General features: G+C 52.9%; 4 protein-coding genes across 4 annotated transcripts; 2 read left to right on the top strand and 2 right to left on the bottom strand.

Annotated features, from left to right (window-relative positions):
- Window positions 1–10720: 10720 nt before the first annotated feature.
- BDP55DRAFT_722636 (FAS1 domain-containing protein) lies at window positions 10721–11454 on the bottom strand (the record flags this gene model as incomplete). The annotated part of the gene is made up of 2 exons (XM_060578634.1): window positions 10721–10846; window positions 10936–11454. The coding sequence occupies 2 exons, from the start codon at window positions 11452–11454 to the stop codon at window positions 10721–10723; spliced, it is 645 nt and encodes a 214-aa protein (XP_060437178.1).
- A 320-nt stretch (window positions 11455–11774) lies between these two features.
- BDP55DRAFT_641540 (glycoside hydrolase superfamily) lies at window positions 11775–13501 on the top strand. Its single transcript, XM_060573406.1, has 3 exons — window positions 11775–12001; window positions 12084–12330; window positions 12472–13501. The coding sequence occupies exons 1-3, from the start codon at window positions 11890–11892 to the stop codon at window positions 13403–13405; spliced, it is 1293 nt and encodes a 430-aa protein (XP_060437177.1). The 5' UTR covers window positions 11775–11889; the 3' UTR covers window positions 13406–13501.
- A 411-nt stretch (window positions 13502–13912) lies between these two features.
- On the top strand, window positions 13913–16237 carry BDP55DRAFT_641538 (glycoside hydrolase family 88 protein). The gene is made up of 5 exons (XM_060573405.1): window positions 13913–14517; window positions 14605–14775; window positions 14859–15055; window positions 15116–15380; window positions 15440–16237. The coding sequence occupies exons 1-5, from the start codon at window positions 14413–14415 to the stop codon at window positions 16220–16222; spliced, it is 1521 nt and encodes a 506-aa protein (XP_060437176.1). The 5' UTR covers window positions 13913–14412; the 3' UTR covers window positions 16223–16237.
- Window positions 16238–19459, bottom strand: BDP55DRAFT_641533 (fungal-specific transcription factor domain-containing protein). The gene is made up of 7 exons (XM_060573404.1): window positions 18990–19459; window positions 18855–18925; window positions 18721–18801; window positions 18057–18664; window positions 17962–17991; window positions 17387–17913; window positions 16238–17335 (listed from the first exon to the last, which is right to left on the bottom strand). The coding sequence occupies exons 1-7, from the start codon at window positions 19118–19120 to the stop codon at window positions 16366–16368; spliced, it is 2418 nt and encodes an 805-aa protein (XP_060437175.1). The 5' UTR covers window positions 19121–19459; the 3' UTR covers window positions 16238–16365.
- Between the last annotated feature and the right edge of the window lie 425 nt (window positions 19460–19884).

Here is a 19884-nt window from a genome sequence, read left to right as displayed (position 1 = left end):
AGGGAAGGCACCTTGGGATGCAAGTGCTTTCCCTTCTTACAGTTCTGTGAGGAAATCCGATCAGGTGGAATGCAGGGTGTGGCCGTAAATGGTAGGTATGGAAGGTACCTGATAAATTTTATGTGCGCGTGAGAGAGTTGCGAGAGGAAAGAGCACAAAAGTAAACGGGCGGGTGTAGAAGAGACAGGCGGAAAGACTGGACGGGAACTGTGTCAAGTCAAGCATGACAACCAACGACACCGAATTACACCTCAGACACCTCAGAAAGAGGAGTACCGCCAAGGTACCTACCTACCTTACCTTACGGATATGTCTCTTGAAAGACCACCTCAAGGTCCATTGTAAGAACGATGGTCTATGGAGCAGAAAGAACCCATCAGACTCCAGAGGAAGGCACGAAAAACGATTAGGTTAGCAATCGCGGGCAGGCACAGTCTACAGCAACTACTACTGCATACCCGTACTTCCTTCCATCGGCGGGGTTGGTTTGCTGACTTTTGGTTATGGCAGTCTGGTGGTCACTTCTAAACTGGTGGATGCCTGTCCAAAGAGGAGGAAAGTGGAGCCGTTCAAAGTGACTTCCACCCTTTCCTTCTCACGTTCTCCTCCTCCTGCTCCTCCTCCTCCTCCTTCTTAGGTGTCCTGCCCTAATAACGCAGTTCTATCTTTCCCGCGTCTCTATCTCATTACCTCATGGAGGTACATTACCTTGCCATTTATCACTCACGTAAGCCCAATTGAACCCGGGCAACATGCTCGCTCCTTCCTTCGTCCCTCTTCCTTTTCTCGCTTCATATATCCCTCCTCTAGCACATAAACGATGATGCTCGAAAAAGGCGCAGAGTGACGACAGTTGGTATCCAATCCCCCTTCCATTTACATACTCCCAGGCCCCCCCCAGCAGATAACTAAGGCACGAGAGATGAGAAAGATATACTAGCACACACCCACCTGCAGCCGACCAGGGAAGAAGGTTTGGCTTCCAGCAGCGCAAGCGCAAGTAGCCAAATATACTACGGATACACGACGCTTGCACCATCCTCGACCTCCGCCATAACCAACTTACCCACGTACACATCCCGCTACCTTACTGCATCGCCCCTCCCCGCCTACTACTCATCATCTCAGTGACATTGACAGTCCCCCCTCTCTCCGTAACTTGCTATCGTTCATCGGCATCGTCCACCCTCCAGCTCCTCTATCTGTAAGGATAGATGACTTGGATATCATCCATCCACTAGGACAATGTTAGCGACAGATATCCTTTCCCGCCAAGAGATAGCCCTGCACCCTGCTTGCAAGTCACACTGCTAGGTTGCGTCCCGCCCACGGCCGTGGGTCCTGTCGGTCAGGACGCGGCCGACCGGACCAGACCAGTGAGAACCTGGACTGCCACGCCTCCGGAGCTACAGTATGTGAGCCTGTAAGGTCTGCGGCCTGCCAGGTCTTCCACTCCGGTCGTTAGTTTCTGCACCTCGTGACTTGGCTTTGCCAGTATCTCCATGTCTCTCCTAGACTCGATTCCTCCTCCTCCTCCTCCATCGGTACGTACACTTGACAAATGTCGGGCTACAGCGGCTTTGCATCGTTGCAATAACAACTAGCATGCGACACTGCAGAAGTACAGATTGACATCTCTCTTCTTGGGCCCTGGCCTGCCTGTGCAATAACGGGTAGGCGATCCAGGACCAGGACCAACATCGTGGCCGTTGTCCTGGCCATTGCCGCAATAACCAACCGCCTGGTTCAATTGCTGAGTATCTTGGCGATCCCTTCTCTCTTCAATCTCGCTCCAGAACGTCTGCAGCTCATGTACCTGAACTTGTCCGGTTTGGGATACGCTGCTGTTCTCTACCGACAGCGTTGGATTGTTCTTGTTCTTTCGAGGGCCGAGCTAACGCATGGCAGAGCCTAGGCGTCGCCGTGGACGTCCTGTCAGAACTTAGAACCTTCGCACCGACGCTGTCAAAGCCTTCTTCGCTGCCTTCTATCGACTTGGTCTTCAGGGCTTTGAGGCTTGAGCCACTGCGTACCTCACGCCTCAGGAGGAGCACACGCTGCCTTCATCAGGGCGACTGTCAGCCTTTCTGGGCCAGTCCCTGCAGAACGAAGAATCTTGTCAGCAAACACCAGGCATTCCACTGGACCCCCGATCGCAAACGCCTTTCCCTTTCTCACTGCACTATGCCCCCTCAATTCTAGCTCCCTCATCCTAGGTCCGGGCTGCCAGTGGCATCCATGGGAAATAAGCGATCGAGGTATTCCACAGTGTAACACAGGTCGCCGAGCCATGGCTGACTAAACGGTGGTCAAAGCATTTTGGTTTGCGGCTTCCGGCTGCAATGCGAGATAGGGCGGGAAGAGAACCAGAAAAAAAAGGGGGGGTATATTGCTTACCACACGGGCCAAACGACGAATCACTTGGGGAGGCCAGAGGAGGGCCTAGGAAAGACCCTCTTTCGAATTTGACTCCCGCCCTTGATTGTCAAGACACGAGAAAGCACCACGCGTGCTGCGTGCTGCGTGCAATATCGAATGAGAGCGCCAACGAAAAATAATTAATGATTCTTGGGTCCTGTGGGGTGACTCCTGCCTTGATGGTTGGGACCCGTGGAGAATTGAGGGATCGGGAAAAGCGCCCAGTGCGACAAGTGTGCAGGGTACAAGATCGAACCCCTGCTGCTTACCGCGACTAGCGGTATCGAGGACCTCGGCTGGTCTTGGTTCAGTCTGCCCCGTCGCTTTTTGTCATCCTCGACCGGGCCGCTTGTTATTTGGCTGCGTTCAGCTAGTGAAGACACCTACTGTGTAGGTTCGACGATGAACCGAATGCCAACGCCGAGTTGTCGTGTCCCCAGTCGGCCTGTCGAACCACAACCTGCGCGTAAGGCTTCCGAGCGGCCCTTGGTGCAGCTGGCAACGGTGCTGGAGTCGTTGAATTACGCAGTACACAGCGCTTGCGCTGCACTGCACTCGGTTTGCAGGCGGGAGTGTGTGGAACATTGCAACGCGGTTTGGCTTAGCGTCTTCCTGCTGCGCTCGGTGTAGGGGTGTTCCTAGATGACCACTGGAAGCTGATTTCCTGGTTTGGAGAGCTGCAAGCCTGTGAATCGACCGAGCTCATCTGCGCCCATTCTTAAGCAGCGCTCTAGAAGACTGCCTCAATCAGCACTGGCATGCCGTCCATAAAGGGCAAGTAGCTCATAGTCCTTTGACCTCGAGGCAGACCGTCGCGCGCTTGAGGTCGCTGCTCAACGGTGACGGCACCGTGAAGCGCAGCCTTTTACATCAGCCGAGAGAGAGACGACAACTCAAACAACCACCAGGTCTTGCAGGATCGTAAGAGACTATTGACGTCGATTGCTACCCCCAAGGCTGGCCTCCTGTGAGTAGGGGCCACAGAGACATCCGATGCGCGCCATAATACGACTTTCATCATCTACCCAAGTTGGCATTGCAGGGCCAACCTAACCAATCAGCGATTGGCGGAAATTGGCAATGGATTGGTATTGTGTGCGTGTATTACTCGACGGTGGGCTCCCATTCTCCTGGGAATCGATAGTGCTGGCCAGACCCAGCCGCGACTAGGACTTGGGGGCATCGATGTGGTTGTTCTAACTTTGCGCGTGTCTTTCTCTCTGGACAGGTGGGTGTTCGTTCGTTCGCTTGCTCGGTCCAAGTGGATGCCCCACGCCGTCGCCGACCGAAATCAAACGACACGACACGGCGCGGGCATGGGAGTTGGGACAAGGGTATGGTTGGTGGTTTGCTGAAAGGTGGATGGGGAAAAGGCGCCGTCGCGTTGCGGCACAGCACACAGTGCTTCAGGCGCAGGCGCTCAATATGGGACGTGCTGTCGAGAACGTGGCCCTAGAGCGGAGACACACAGGGCGGGCTAAGGATGGATAGCGTGTGATTGCAGCGGCCACGGGCACGGAGCAAATGTCGTGAGCGTGGAGTCGTGGGTACTTGGTAGACTGTATCCGTCCGTACTGCGTAGAATACAAAGTACGTCTGGATATGTTACAGTCCCTGTCTGCTCGTTGATGGCTGCAATTCGAGACAGGGAAACACTGGGTCGATGCTGGTAGAGATTTCGGGGCTTCGGAGCGGATCTTGGAGGAGCACATGTTTGACGGGCAGACGGGGTTGTCAGGGCAGGCAAATGTCGGGTCGACGGTCGTAGATGCGTTTCTTTGCTCTGCTGCCGCGGCTATTGGACGGGTCCAAAGTGATTCTTTGTACGAAGAGTGGTGGCACTGGAGCTTTGTGCCTGCCCCAAGTTGGAGCGCGGCGATTCCGTTGCGTATGTCTCGGAGTTGGAGAAGAGCGTATTAAGGTATTTGTGAGGTTGCATTGCGTCGCGTTGGGTCACGGACCTGAAGGCGGCAGCCGAGACACGCGTGGGAACGAGAACCACGATTCTTTGCTGGAAGATGGATGAATCAACTGCCGTCGCATACGTACGAGACAACGCGTGCTTGTTCACACGTGGAGAGTATGCATTCAGCTCGAGTTGGTTGACGAGAAAGAGATCTCGAAAAGCAACGCCCCAAGATGGCCAAGAGTTGAGCGGTGGGAGGAAAAGAAACGATGGCAGACGGGTTGAATCTTGATATGCGAGCTTTGACAGGGGCTATCATTCACCGGTCTGGTTCCCTGCTTGGGCCTGGGGCAGGGCGCAGGGTGGGATACGGCTGCTGGACATGGTTCTCGCAAGTCGTTGCTGTCCGTCCTCGTCCTTTTGACGAAAGGCGAAGTGCGCGGCCATTGCGAAGTCGAGGATGCCGAGATGCGAAGTCAAGTATCCGTACGGATCAAGCCTTTTTGCGACGTTGGATTGAAGTTGAAGAGGCTGACACGGAAAGGGAACCAAGGGATTCGAGACCGAAAACAAGGTGGGATGTCAGGCCTGACAAGGAAAGGCGTGTTGAAATTGACTTTTGTGCTCCCGAAGGAGAGATCTAGACGTTGCTCGATTCGTCTTGACAGCTTTCGTGACAGCGTTTGGAGGACCAAGGACCTGGGGCAGATGGCTGGGCTTGCCAGGCTCGGCGGCGCGTGCTATGCTGGACGCGGACTGGGCTGGGCTGAGCTGGGTCGGATTTACCGGTTTACTGGGGGGCCCACGACGGACGGATGGTGATGGGGATTGGGACTCGGAGGGCTGGTGGCAGGTGCTCGTGAACCGAAGCCGTCCATTCAGATCAAACCCTGACACGCTTTGTTCCTTGACTTGGGAAGTTGGGACCTTGAACTCTAGTGTAGAGCGAGTGTCAAGACTCAAGAGTCAAAAGTCGATGTAAAAAAGAGTGTTGCTGCAGGCTGCAGCGGGCGAGCCCCTTCCCTTCCCCTCCGTTCTCCAGTGTTCCAATGTGCCCCCCATGAAGTGTGGGACTGTGGAACGAAGCGGGGAGCAAGGGGGCCGAGATTGGTCCAACCCCATCCAAAAGAGCAGAGAAATCGATACGGACGGGGACATGGAGACACAAGCGTGGTCCGGAACAGGGGAAGTACGTATTTTCACCTACCTGACTGGGCAGGCAGGACCTGCGGGTTTGCACGAAGAAAGGCAAGTGTCCACGGGAGGAGCAGGGAACGTATCCGCCACCTCGCAGGTAGGTATCTTATGGTTCATCGTGCAACTCCGGGCTCACTCATGGCGACATCAGGTAGGGTGGTACCTCATGAAGTCAACTGTCATAACGTATGTAGTAAGTTGGGCATACGGATACAAGGTATCTTTTAACCCCATGAGGTCGATAGGGTTTTAACCACACGATGGGCAACGCGACAATCGGCCATGGGTCTACGCTAGGTAAGGTAGCTAGCTTGCTGCCACTACCTTTTCACAGGAATCGACTAATACTACACAGAGTGACAGACAGTAATTGCTCATGATCGATTGCTGGAGGATCAAGAGTAGAATGAGGCAAGTGTGGACGCTATTCCCTGTTAGGAAGTTAAGACAATATGTCCCACACAGTGTATATCATCTCAGAAGGTACTTCATCCGCTACCCGTACGGGCACCCGACCGAGTCGAGGAAAAGAATGCAGGGTAAATGAGGGAATCAATGTTCAATGTATTGTGTGCCGGGCTGCAGTCTGCATGTAAGGTATTGCTCGCTCGGCCTGCAGATGCATGCGGGCTAAGCTACTGGATTGATTCGCCTTTGCGCCATGGAACTTACCGTTCAAGCCCATCAGTAAGGTGAGCGCGGAGCAGAGGCCACCAACATGTTTGGGAAGATGACATACGAATGAATGCCTCGAGACATGGCCAGATTATCTCCTTCACTAACACCAGAATTTCCATGAATACAATCTCCCAGGATCACGAGCAGGAGCCGCTTGCTCTTGCTCCTATCTTACGGAGTACTCTCTACCCCTGACACACCGCACGCGAGCAAGCTGACCTGGTCCACTGGATCGGTTTCTTTGATCAAACGAACTCGGACTCCGGAGCGCGCAACAGAAGAAGCGTGTTTGGTGTCAAGTCAGGGGGGACAAGGTCTGCTCCGTGGCCCGTTCATTATCGGGCCCGTTTCTTGTCGAACAAGTTGTTGTTCTGCAGCATCTCACGACAGTACGACTTCACACAAGACAAGTAAGGCATAGATTCGCTGGAAAGCCACACGAGATGAGCAGCAGCAACACAGCATCGTGCAGAAGACGAATGATGTACTTCTCGGTCGACGTCAGCGATTTTCTTTCCCTTTTACGAACATCGCGACAACAGACGACAGCACAGATACACGGGGGGGTGGCATGCAGCTCAGATGCCTTATGCTCGGCATCGGCGTCAGTCAGCAATGGAAATGCCAGAGTGAGAGTGAGTGTCAGATCCAAGTCCCGGGGAGAACTGGCGAGCGGGTGCCGATCGAAGAACGCCTCCCCTTACCCTACCGCTCCTTCCCTGCAATTCCCCAGTCATAACTTCCAAGTACTCCGTATATGTCGAGCCCAGTTGAACCGGATCTTTTCCGTGCACGTGACAGTCCGATCCTCATCCCGGTCCAACACTTGTCAGAGAAAACGGTGGCACTTGCTTCGCCTGATTCACTCACCACCTGCCTGCCTGCCTGCCTCCCTCCAGACTCAGGTATCCTTTTCTCCTTCCTGCACCGTGTGTAATATTCGTAGTTTCCGAGGCTTCGACTGACCTTGTCTGCTCCACCCCTCCAAACCGCTCTGCCCGGTGCACTCGGGGAGTCGGGACTGCAACTGACACGGCGTTTCGTTTCGTTCGACAAATTATCTGACCTCAACCGTCCTTTCTACCGACCTATTGGGCGCTTGTCGCTCACGCCCGGCTCTACCCTCCTCCTCGGGCTACTTGTACTCTCGCAACCGGATAACCCGTACGTGTTCGTTCGCATCCCGCCAAACTTGTCCGCAGGACGTTAGAGACCGTGCGTGCGGGATGAGTTCGCAGCGCCTCAAGCCGCGATTCACGCCCTCGACAGGCTCGCTTTGCAACCTGGGGCACATAGGATCACTGCCGCCGGTCTCCGCGCAATATGACGGGATGGTTCGCAAGAATCGAGTTCAACGGGGCAACCGATGCAGTCCAGCCTTGCGCTCGGCCCATGCCCTGAGCCCAAGTCAACCTCGTTTTTCGAATGCAATGTACTGGTACCTCAATGGGTGCCACTGGTGTTCGTGTCGCTCGGCGATCACTGATTTGACATGAACCGTATGCTGAAGGGTCATACTCAAGTCAATCAAGCTTGTTGATCTGCCTGAACTAAATCTTGCCGTATTGCTCGGACAGGCAATGGTCCTTGGCCGCTGGGCTGCCGAGGGCCAAGTTTGGGGAGTACTATATGGCTCCCAAGGCGGGTTCTCGTCATTACCGTTCTCTCTTTTCCTCGCGTGGCAGTCGATGCAAGAAGAATCTATCCAGAGGGACAAGCTGTTAGATGGCACGGCAGCTTCTGAGTGGCATGCTGACCCTGTCGTGCCTGGTTTCCTACGATTCGCCATTGCACGTACAAAACGGCTGGAGCCAGCAGTCACCGGCTAGAGCAAAGGCAAAGGGAACAACATTCCTCTCCCAACAGTTAAGGTGAGTTGGAAGAAAGGGGCTAGACCAACAACACTGAGAAAGGGCGCCAGTGCAAAGTTCGAGGCTCCCAGGTTGTTTTTCAGAGGGTAGATATTCTTCCCATTCCGTTTTTTTCAGAATATCCTTCTTACCTGTATAACGCAAACGCGGCTCAGAGCTCCACGGGTACAATGAGGACGGTTTTGCCCCTGCTATAAGCTGTACTCAGCTGCAAGAGGATATCCTCTGAATTGAAAGGGCATACCAGACATGTTGGGCTCGAAATCCATTGCGAAAGCTCAAAGTATACCCCAGCGACAAGGATTTTGAGGGTGGATGCTACTTAATACCGTACTAGGTATGCGTAGCGTATCACTTTCTATTTCGACTCGAAGGTTTGACTCAAGGTAGGTGAATATTCGGACTCCAAGCGGTTGATGAGCCCTGCGAAGCATCGCCGTCCGCTGACCATTCGATGGTCTCTACCCAACAAGGACGCTCTCGATGTCGTTGCATGTTCCTCGTCCAGTTCCAATATGGTTAGTGGCCGATCTCACGAACCCGGATTTCAGCGTCTATCGGCCGAACCACGTCCTCCAGTTCTGACCAGTCAAGCTTGGCATTCTGCCCTGTCCAACGTCTTTTGACTCCGAGCTAGACATTTTGGGAAGCAGAGGGGGAGGGCTAGCGAAGCGTGTGCACTGTCGTCCAAGAGAGCTTGCTGCTTGCGAGGATGCCGCTAGATAGGGACGTCAGCGAGGGCATGCTTGTTTTTTTGTCTTCTTTTTTCGAGAATGCTATACCTACGAAGTACTGCTTGTCATGAGCTACCGACTCGGCCTATTCCTCTCATTGCAGGCAGTCGACAAACGACTATTCGGTAAAATTACCGCGGTATCTAGACCAGCGCTCACAGGAACGACAAAGTGGGATTGAGCTTCCGGGCATCAAGATCGCTGCCGCCTTCATACGTAACCCACATCACGAAGCAGGTCCTGTCACCCCCCGCTGCCTAGGTAGGGACGAATAGAGTCCGCTCCACAAAGCTTTCTGCTCCAGCCTCCGAGCTTCAGGGGCCCCTCTCTCTCTCTCTGAGACTTCCGCCCGCCCCGGTGTGATGAGGAGAGATCCTGTTCAAACTGCACCATATCGCAAAGTCTTGGCTCGGCCTTCGCCTTCCGGCTTGCGGAGGGTAAACTAGCCGCGAGGAAAAGGGCTTGTGTGGAAGTATAGATTGGTAGGTTGGTTCCACGTTAACATTTTTGTATGCTGACAAACGTGATTTTGCTGGTTGGAAGGGGAGTCTTTTTAGCTTTCCAGGGGAGAGGGGCCGGCCCACGGTTGGTGCTGGGACCAGAAGGAAAACGCGTTCTTTCGTGAAGTTGCTCGCACGCGCTTCGCGTCGCGCCGGGATTTCCTATAGCAAGCCCAAGCCGCTCTGCGGATAGATGTTCTGGGCGTCCTCCGTCTACCTGATGAAGCCGGGACGGTTGAAGTGATCATGATAAGTACTCCGGGGCGGGAAAGGCATAGTATTTGGAGGCCTCACTTTCTCAGTCATGCCATGGGGTACTTTGGGTGAAAGATCGAAGCCTTCATCCTGTGATCGTTTTTTTTGCCATTTTTGCTTAAAGAGATACCCTGCAGATGTTCTATCTTCTCGTCATCTAAAGTTAGGATTTTGCCAACATAGAACTTGAACTCATCAAGAGCAAGTCGCCAGTCAACGCTTGTTACATTTATGATTAGAGCATTCTCCGGATCCGAGACCGGGCAGACAGCAACGGGGAATTGACTCAGGGCGGCAATGCATCCTCCCCTGCTATTTGTCTCACAGTGCTACAGTATTACCGATATCTGTAAGAAAGCCATGGACAGCGCGGTCCAGGTGTGGTCTAGACTCCAGGGGAGACATGGCATTTCGAGCCAGATCTCCCGTATTGATACCTACCCCCTCATCACCGGCGTCGGTCTTTGAGTTTTCTCTGGTTCCGCCTCGGATCCAACGTCAAATCCGAGAAATACCGCGGATCGCGTGTGCCGGGACAGGAGAGACTTCGTCACGCGGCGTGCTGTGTAGGTTTCCCGTGGTGGGATGTTGCTCAAGCCCGGTTGTCAGCTATCACATTTTTCTTTTGTTGCCCTTTTCTCTATTCGAGCTGTCTTTGGTAGACTCGATATAGTTCGATCTCGCACGGGATGAACCGTTTGTACATGTATGTATTCAGCCGTTGGCCCTATACACATCCTTGACTGAGCCAAGTCGGGTGGAAGAACCCGCAATCTAGGGATTTGAAACAAGTGCGGAGTGGAAAGACTTAATAATAATACGGTATATATGATTGGGATGTTGGCGCTCCAATAAGATCTTTCCTTTCATCTACCGGAAGGTGTCCTGTTTGCGCATTCAAAGTGGGAGTAAAGTCAAATGTCGAACCTTCTCGGTAACCTTATTTGCGTGCCATCGACACATACCCTGTATACTGCACGACGAGCAAGGAAACCCTAAGCGGCGAGTGTATTTGATCATACTAGGCAGACTTGAGCATGACTGTTTACGGGGACTAATTCTTTTCAGACTCTGATATGTCGATTTACTTGGTCAATATACACAACTCTAGTTGACACCCGCCGGCCATCAGACACTGTTAGACACACTCTCTAATCGAGTCTAGCAGTATGGCAGAGACGTGTCAGAGCAGCTCCCAGCAATGAACTTCTGGCCCGCCTTGGGCTTATCTGCTTCAAAGAGCTGCGCCGATGGATCAAGGACATGATCGATGATGTGAACGATGCCCTTGGACCAGATTTCCATTAGTACCGTTGCTCCGAACAGTCAAAGTTGTCAAGCTTTAGATCATCTTGCTTCAAAAAAAGAAAACGCACCTTGGTAACCCTCAAATCTCCCTCCGTCACCGCCGCAACATCATTCAACCACACCTGTCCATCCTTGACCCGCGTGCCAACGTACAAGTACGACCCCGTCTGGATCCTGGTCGCAGTCTCGTTGAAGACACTCGTGAGCAGCTGTGAATTAGGCACGTAGTGATGCTGTACCAGGTTGCCGAGCCACCACTTGCCCTTTGGTGTCGGCGTAAAGGTATTGAAGTACTGTCCCGTGTGTTTCTCAAACGCGGCGTTCGAGGGCGCGAAGAAGGTGAAGTCCCAGGTAGGGGTAGTGTCGAACGCATCCGTGAAGCCCGCGGACCCGTTGATGACCTTGGAGAGCGCTGTCAGGTCGCTCCTGGAGTTGATAAAGTCTAGGAGAGTTGTCGTGTTGGAGGTCTTTGGGGGTACGTAGGTACCCGCCGGTTTGGGTGCGTAGGAGAGCGGGTTCCTGTCTGCGGCGACCGCTGTTGACGTCGCCCCGAGGATAAGGATGTTCAAGAGGGTGATTAACTTCATTTCGAATGTGATCAATCAGGATTCTCGAACTGACATCGCGAGAAGGGGAAGCTAGATTCAACGACACGAGGAGCGGTAGTCTTATACCAGTAGATTCACATGGACCGAAGAACCACATGACATCGTGCACAGCACTCGCCATGTTCATTCTATCCAGATCCCCTGTGACCAACGATTGGTCACCGGGGTCTATCTCCCGGCCCGGCTCCGTGCCCCGATAGTCGTCCCGGGATGCGGGGAACACGATGGCAAGACCATCCCCCGCAGATCTCATCTTTCCCCGTATGGGGAAGCTGCAGCGAAAAGATCCTCCGGGAGAAGTCGAATTTCCACAGATGAGAAGAGTTCGTGCTTCCCACGAAAATTCCCTCAGCCGAGTGGAGGTCCTTCTTTAAAAAGAAACCATGTAGCCTCCCCAGCGTCTTGATTCTGACAATGTGTCCGTCTCCCAAATTTACCCTCAAAGCCAACATCATGCGATCTTTGACATTCCTCGCCATCCTCGCCGCAGTGCCCTCTGCCTTAGGGGCCAGCAAGCCACAAATGGGTGAGAAACTTTCCCGCCTCATAGAACTTCACCAAGACACAAAAGTCAATGTTTTACTCGCTTACATGTCCTCCCCCTGCAGGTTGGAACTCATGGAACACGTTCAAGCAGAACATCAATCAGACTCTCATCGAGAACATCGCAACGGCAATAGTGGAAAAGGGCCTAGCCAAGGCAGGATATAGCTACGTCGTCATGGATGAGGGCTGGCAGGCTCTCGAGCGAGCTGTCGACGGTCAGCAGCAGCATAATGCAACCCGTTTTCCGTCGGGTATCTCTGCTCTTGCAAAACACGTACATGCTCTAGGCCTCAAAATAGGCCTCTATAGGTACTTCCCCTCTTCCCATCATCCCATCATCCCTTGTTACTCCTGCCCCCTCTTACGCGGCTCTCTGCTGAGGAGATATTGAGCTAGAGAGCAGAAAGGAGTATCGCACACACGTGGAAACGAATACTTACGAAACCCTAGTGACTCGGGAATCTTTGGCTGCGGCTTCACCCCCGGCTCCTGGGGCTACGAAGAGCTCGACGCTCAGACCTACGCCGCCTGGGGCATCGACTACCTAAAGTATGACAACTGCGGTGGCTTTCACGCGGGCACGCACACCCAGCAGGAACGCTTCCAGACAATGTCGTCCGCCCTCCTGGCGACCGGCCGCGATATCCTCTACAGTCTGTGCCAGTGGGGCCACCAATTCCCCTGGTACTGGGCGGATCAGGTCGGCGCCGCTTCGTACCGCATGTCTGGCGACATTTACGCGCGGTTCGCCGAGGACAAGGCCAACATCTGCAAGACGGCGTACTGTCTCAACACCGGGTACGCCGGGGTGAGCGTGCTGACCATGATCCGGAAGATGAGGGAGGTCTCGCCGTTTCAGGCAAAGGAGAAGGCTAGTTGGGCGGACATGGATATGTTGGAGATTGGGGTCGGGTATAACCTTAGCGGAAAGATTGTGTACATGTCCGAGGTGGAGGAGCAGACGCACTTTTCATTTTGGGCGGCGCTCAAGTCGCCCCTCATCATCGGTGCTGACATCACGAAGATCCGGGAGTCGTCGTTGAAAATACTGCTCAACAAGGACATCATCGCGGTCTCGCAGGATGAGAGAGGCGAGGCTGCGAGATACTTGCCCGGGTTATCGAAGGAGGATGAGGTGCAGGTATGGGGAGGTGCCATCGAGACTGGGGGGTACCGCCACGTTGTCCTCGCTTTGAACTACGGGAAGAATGCCACGAGCATCGAGGTGCCGTGGAAGGAGATTGAGGGGTTAGAGGAGTGTCCCGGTGGAGGGTTGAAGGTGAGGGATATATGGGCTGATGAGGACTTGGGGATCGTGAAGGAGAAGATCACTTTGGACGGGGTGGCTGTTGGGCAGACCAAGGTTCTCTTGTTGTCTTGCTAGTTATGAAAAGAGGTATCACGGGAGTGAATCGTTTACCAGGAGACAAAACTTTTTGAATCGAGCTTTGGTCACCCAACTCTAGATATTACTAAACAGAGGGGATTATTCTACTGGTGCTTGTCATATGAAGGATGATGTCAGTTTCCAAGGTATCTCTAGCTTCTCTAGTCCTGGTTTAATGTCTGAATCTCGCTCGACGTGTGCTTATCTCGAACTGACTCCTATCAAGCTACACGAAGAGACAAAATGGGGGTCGAGATCTTACCAGAGGCGGTTCAAGAAAAACAACTCGATTCTCTTGGTTGAATCTCACTCTTAGAAGTCCCGGCAATGAAAGTTCGATCTTTGGGATAGAAAGCCAGATTCATCAGCTTTCACCATGGTCGGGAACACTAAGACCGAGAAATCCACTATTGGACAGGCACCAGCGGTAAGTCTCAATGGCCATTTCAGGAGAACATTCGCGTCCCTTCGATAATTGCGATAAAACAATCCTTTCAAGCAGGATCTTCGCTCATCTTTGCATCACAAGTGGCTTGGCGCCTCCGACCTCCCCCAGACCGGAGTGCGGAGCAAGTTCCGGACAACCCTCCGGCAACACCAACGCAACGCACAACATCCCACCGAGCAAGACAGATTGCTGTAAATCAACAGGTTATGCGGTCCGAAAGCTCTACCGCCGGGAGCCGACGAGTGGCCTGTCAAATTACAGACCGTGTTTCCATCGGGAAGGTTTGTCCGCGGGGATATTTTTCATGACTAAGGCGTTTTGTCTATGGGCATCAACCCCCGAGAAGCCGGAGGCCTGGGAGGCGAATAGGATGAATAGGAAAGAGATTACTTGAACTCGGTGCCCCAATTGATGAGGTTCCAGTTAGTCTGGTTCATCCGTTGCTCATATTCTTTGAAAAAGCGGACACTTCAACTTGTCATCGATTGCTCAGAGCCTGACCACTTTGTGAAGAAGCACGGTAGAGGGAAACCACGATCAAGTTAGAGCCAGCAACATGACGTCTGAAGCCATTATAGTCGAGGACATTCCGGTCAGCAGCTGTATAAACAAGAGATTGGTTGATGATGGCAACGATTCCAAGATGGGCGGAAACGCTTGCGTAAGTATAACCATGCCTCTCAACACCCATCACCATCGTCAATGCTAAGCCCACTCCATGCTAACACAAAGTGTCCATTAACAACAGAAGCGCAGCAAACACGGCCAGGAAAAGATGGAAACGGTAGCCGGGCTTACGACTCCTCCATTCTCTTCAGCAGAGATCATCAAGCAGGGAGAAAGGTCTCTGGCAGCCTCGCTATTCTCCCCGAAGGTCACGACCAAGATCTGGGGCGTGGCACAGCAAAGCTTCTCTTTGGTATGAGAGGTTATTTCCAACTTGATACCTCAAGTATCGAAACTTTTCATCGTCTGCTAACACATATTGTTCGTTGCGCAAAGTCTTCGCCACCGACCTTATTCCCGGAGTATACCAAACCAGGCGGCACCCAGTACGTCTATCGCGAACTCGACTTTTGGACCTCGGGTTTCTTCCCTGGTTGTCTCTACCTCCTCGTCGAGCGAAGACGTAAGCACCCACACCTCCTAAAACGGCTGGGGTGGTCAGCAGAGGAGGAGCCTCACTTACTACATCTCGAGTAACTCTCCCCATACAACCAGCATCCCAAAAAATCCGACTGACTGACCCGTGACTCAAGGTTTGCTTGTAAGTGGTGGACAGAAACCCTCCACCCCAACGCAGAGCTCAAGACGACGCATGATCTGGGCTTCATGATCTTTCCTTGGGCACGAACCGCATGGGAACTCTCAAATGACCGCAGATCCTTCGAGACGGCCATAACGGCGGCGAGGTCACTGTATAGCCGGTACGACGCCGTCGTGGGATCCATTCGGTCGTGGGACGTCTGCGTAACGAAGCGATACAAGTTTCTGGAACCGAGTAAAGACTTTCTCGTGATCATTGTAGGCACCATCCTACAACTACCGTCAATACCTTGAGGCATGATACTAACCGAAACCAGGACAACATGATGAACCTCGACGTGATCTTCTGGGCAGCTTCCCAGCTGGGAGACGAAGACATGTGGAACGCGGCTGTCAAGCACGCCGAAACGACACGAGAGCACCACATTCGTCCCGACTCTTCCACCTTTCACGTCGTCAACTTTGACCAGGCGACTGGTGTGCCAAAGGAAAAGATTACTAATCAGGGATACTCCGATACGTCCTCATGGTCGAGGGGGCAGGCGTGGGCCATCGCCGGATTCGCGCAGACGTACGGCTGGACACGGGACCAATCTTTCCTCGATACAGCCATCTCGTGTGCGGACTACTTTCTCGAACAGCTCCCTTCGAGCGGGATTCCGCCGTGGGACTTCGCTGCGCCGAAAGACGTTGCACAGCCTCCGGATGTTAGCGCAGCCATGATTGCGGCGTATGGCATGCTGCTCCTGCACGAGGCTCTGACGGCGCTTGGAAGGTCGTCGACGTACCTGAGAAGTTCCATCGCCCTAATTCGCGCTACCTGTAACAACCATCTCAACGGTGGCGGGAGCTATCTGAAGTCCCAAAGGTCGATCGATACTGTGGAGCACGGCACAGTGGTTGAAGAAGTAGGTTGGGAGGTGGACATGGAGGCCGAGCCGGAGACCATATTGAACGGGGCAACGATCAATAACTACGAGTTCGCGCCGCGAAGGTGGGCGAATCACGGACTGGTGTACGCTGACTACTTCTTCCTGCTAGTAGGGAACAAGCTTCTGGATATGGGCGTCGGAGAGTTGTTTGACGACAATCAGTCTTGAGCACTTGAACACGGAGAATAGCGTAGTTAAAAGAAACTCGTCTGATCAATTACTCGTAGATTATGTAAATACGCATTCCTAGGTCTAAGCTTCTGAAAGCAACGGCACATGGTATCTTCATCTTTCGTCTGGCAATGTATTGACTACTCTTTCTCTGCTGCCCCCGAGAACATGCTGATTCGCTGGTTCGGCAAGAAAGAGTAGTCCAAGTAAGCGTTGAGATCTTCGAAGTCTCCAGTCGGGTGGTGTGTGGTGCCATGGTTGTTTGAAACGCCGACGTCGAAGTGATCGTATCCATTCACGTGGCTTGGCGGTATCGCACCGCCGGGCATTGGCGAGGGCATGGCCGTCGGGCCTCTGCTTGCGCTTTGCGCATGGAACGCTATCGGGAGTGGAGGAAATGCCAGAGATATACTGTCAGGGGAAGCCTCTTGTTCAAAGTCCATGGTGGAAGTTCCAAGGCCGCCTAGAAAGGCCGATTCTTGGCCGGTGGCTTGACTCGGCGAGAATGCAATATCTCGATGGTTCGATCTGATACGAGACATCCCAGGAGTCTTCGGGTTATCTCCAGACGGTACGGAGATTGTATCTAGACGGGCATCGTCCGAGTAGACTGCTTGCCGTATGTCGAGCATTCCCCTGCCCTGATGCCGCGCTTGAATCAGCCGACCGGCGAATTTGGATGCCAGGTTGTCAGACACATCACCTAGGCCGTTCCATCTTTGAGCTATAACATTGAGGCTGTTTACTAGCGAATCAAAGCCATCCGGAAGAGCAACGTTGTAGTATGTTGAATGGGCCAGGAACATTCGTCCGCAGATGAATAGGCAAAATGCGAATTGTGGGCTGACCACTTGCTGCCAGTCTTGGAGAAATTTCTCGGCAATGATAGCCACCTCTATTGCTGCAGCCATGCATGTTTCCGCACTAGATGCTGACGGCAGTCGTATTCCGGTAGCCTGCCATTCGGGCAATGGATAGGCGACGCCCTGATGAAGCAGCACTACGCTTGAATTGTGCGTTAGGTGAGCGAGAGTGAGATTAGGGTCCATGATGCCGTCCAAATTAAGAACGCATGCCTCCCGCCACTGTTCGGGAAGGAAAATCTTCCACCTGTATGATGTCAGTCTCTCTCTTCAAGTCGATTGTCACTGGAAGACCCACTGTACCAGACGCAAGTCAAGTTGCTTGAACTTCATCAACCAGACTTGGATCTCGTGTGGCTTAGAAACATCGATGGCTTGCTGAAGGAAGAAGGACGTCACGAGACTGAGGCTCTCGGTAGCTTCGATGCAGTATGCAAAGCCTCCAAGTGAATCCTGAGCTGCCTCCTCCATACGTGCAGCAGGAAGGGTCCCACTGGAACCGCTGGACTGATCAGCTACACCAAAATATGGTGTTGGAGTCTGGAGCGGTTCTCCGTTCTCCCAAAGCGCCCCCTCGCAGGGTAGACGTCGTTTTACGTCTGCGCTGGTGAGAGAAAAGTTCCAACCTGTTGCGACGCTGCAGAACCTGTCCATCAGAAAGATATTCCAGAAGACCCGGCGCCTCTCTTCTCGTTCGCTCCAGCTTCGACAAAGCGGCAGGAATGCCATGCGCTTGATGAGATGCTTCGCAGCCGGTGGTTGGTCTTCGTCTTCAACACTGAGCTGTAATTGTTCGACCGTTCGGGTCATGCTTCCAACGATAGACTTAAAATATGTGAGTATGAGACCAATGTGAGGAGACGGGCCACTAACCCATGCTGATGGACCTCTGCCACTGCCGATCTGTCAAAATTGATCAGCTTTGTTATATCAAGACAAGTTGGATACAAACATGGGACTAGTCTTACGGTGTCAAAGGCAATTATTGTCAGAGCCTGAAGATTTTCCACTGAGAAGGACTCCATGCTGTTCAATATCACAGACTGCCGGCATCTTCTTGCCTTGCGTGTCTTTTCCTCGGGCGATCCCAGACGAGGATCCTGGGAGAATCTTGCGCACAAAGAAACTATGGCATGAAATATGGTGCTGAGATGGGGTCGTTGAGCTGGATCCTGCATCCTCTCCCGAAATTGGCGCACGTGGAGCATGGGAATCCAGGAATGGATATTGGAAAAGTAAATCTCGACAAGAGTATCCATGAGGTCGGGCTCTGGCAGTAGGTCCGCTTCGGTCACAGAGTCGAAATTGAGACTTATTCGCCTCCTCGTTTCCGCCGTCTTTCCCAGAGCGGCATTGCCATTTGTAGGAATGGTTGCAAGTGTTGTCAACGCAGGCTCTCCGCCTTCGGCCAGCGTTGCGAGGGTGTTTTTGAGCGAAGTTGTTCTCTCGTTGAGCGATACATTCGAAGAGCCGTCTTGGCTTGGGCTGGGAGCATTGTGGCTGGCTGTCGAGTTCAGACAATTGAAGACCTGTTGCCATAAGACGCCCTGGCCGAGAAACATGTTTTCGAGCGTGGCTTCACGCGGATATCAGCTGTATGACAACATTTTCAGAGACTCGCGAGATGCGTACCGACTCTCTGGCTGAGGTTTTCAACGGCGCCAGTGCGTAATCCTGGCTTGGATCTTCTGTCATCGTACACACATTCTACATCTGAAAAACTGGAATTAGGGGGCTTCTTCGCTGGTGTCAGAGTAGAGACTGACTGTATCGTACACAAGCCGAACAAGGCTGCCGCCTCGAGCATCTGGCTTTCTTCTTTCGACAGGATTGACAGCTTTAGACGTCGAATCAGCATGAACCGGCCATTTGGGCAGTCGTCAGTCTAGATGTTATCTCACGCGGGGCCTTCAGTATCAACGCCATTCGCTTGCGCACTTGAGTTTGTCCGTCTCTTCTTGGGTCGGGGTTGGTTGTCTTCCTCGCCACCAGAGCGACCGGACAGCGCCTCGTCGTCGTCTTCGAATACCATTGCGCATACAGTGACCGCAGAAAACCACGGTGAGAGATGAAGACGGAATTTTGGGGATGTAATGACGAGGATTTCTTTTCTTCACATTCTTTTCCAGGTCATGGCAGGAGCTATCTAACCAATTTGCCCACCTCCCGTCACTACCTATCCAAACCAAGCGAAGGCACCGCTGTCGCAAGCCACTTTTGGGGGTAATGTCGGGGTAAGACCTGAACGTGGAGAAGTTGCATGCGGGGAAGACTGGGCACCCATCACAATAACATGCCACTGGACCGCTAAAAGAAGCCGCTATGGAGGGGATCCTTGACTTGAGAGTCTGGTGATCGTCGCTGTAACCGTTCAACCGCACTAGAGTTTCTTTAGGAAAAATAGACTATATTCCCTCGTCTGAAGGCTTTCGAGACTGTAATGGCAGAGCCGCAGAGGCCGGATGAACGGCGTGACAATGAGCGTTTGACGGTTTGAAGGAAACACGATTATCCTTAGAAAACAATTTTAGCTCTACGTTGCCGCAATCTTCCTAATCAGACCAGAATTATCTAGTCAATCCTCACGGTAGTAAAAGCAATGGGCTAGAAGTCAATACAGGTGTGAAGTACGGAAGATGACTCCTTAAAAAGACGGATAAGCAAGTAACTGCAACAACCTCGGATACTAAAAATGAAAAGAGGAGGCCGGGGAGCTTAGCGTAACCCCGAATCTTGATCTGTGTGGTCTCAATCAGAGCCTTCTGTCGTATCACTACTGCTGCATAGCAACGCCCC

This window comes from Colletotrichum godetiae (genome assembly GCF_030913485.1).
Source record: "Colletotrichum godetiae strain CBS 193.32 chromosome Unknown BDP55scaffold_1, whole genome shotgun sequence".
Lineage (NCBI taxonomy): Eukaryota > Fungi > Ascomycota > Sordariomycetes > Glomerellales > Glomerellaceae > Colletotrichum > Colletotrichum godetiae.
This window is presented reverse-complemented; position numbering and strand designations above follow the sequence as displayed.

Coding starts and splice junctions, on each gene's coding strand:
- BDP55DRAFT_641540 (XM_060573406.1), top strand. CDS start 11,890: ATGTGTCCGTCTCCCAAATTTACCCTCAAAGCCAACATCATGCGATCT. Junction 12,002..12,083: donor GGCCAGCAAGCCACAAATGG/GTGAGAAACTTT, acceptor CTCCCCCTGCAG/GTTGGAACTCATGGAACACG. Junction 12,331..12,471: donor CTCAAAATAGGCCTCTATAG/GTACTTCCCCTC, acceptor ACGAAACCCTAG/TGACTCGGGAATCTTTGGCT.
- BDP55DRAFT_641538 (XM_060573405.1), top strand. CDS start 14,413: ATGACGTCTGAAGCCATTATAGTCGAGGACATTCCGGTCAGCAGCTGT. Junction 15,056..15,115: donor CCTCACTTACTACATCTCGA/GTAACTCTCCCC, acceptor CCGTGACTCAAG/GTTTGCTTGTAAGTGGTGGA. Junction 15,381..15,439: donor AAGACTTTCTCGTGATCATT/GTAGGCACCATC, acceptor AACCGAAACCAG/GACAACATGATGAACCTCGA.
- BDP55DRAFT_641533 (XM_060573404.1), bottom strand. CDS start 19,120: ATGGTATTCGAAGACGACGACGAGGCGCTGTCCGGTCGCTCTGGTGGC. Junction 18,802..18,854: donor TTCGGCTTGTGTACGATACA/GTCAGTCTCTAC, acceptor CCAGTTTTTCAG/ATGTAGAATGTGTGTACGAT. Junction 17,992..18,056: donor CAATAATTGCCTTTGACACC/GTAAGACTAGTC, acceptor CAATTTTGACAG/ATCGGCAGTGGCAGAGGTCC.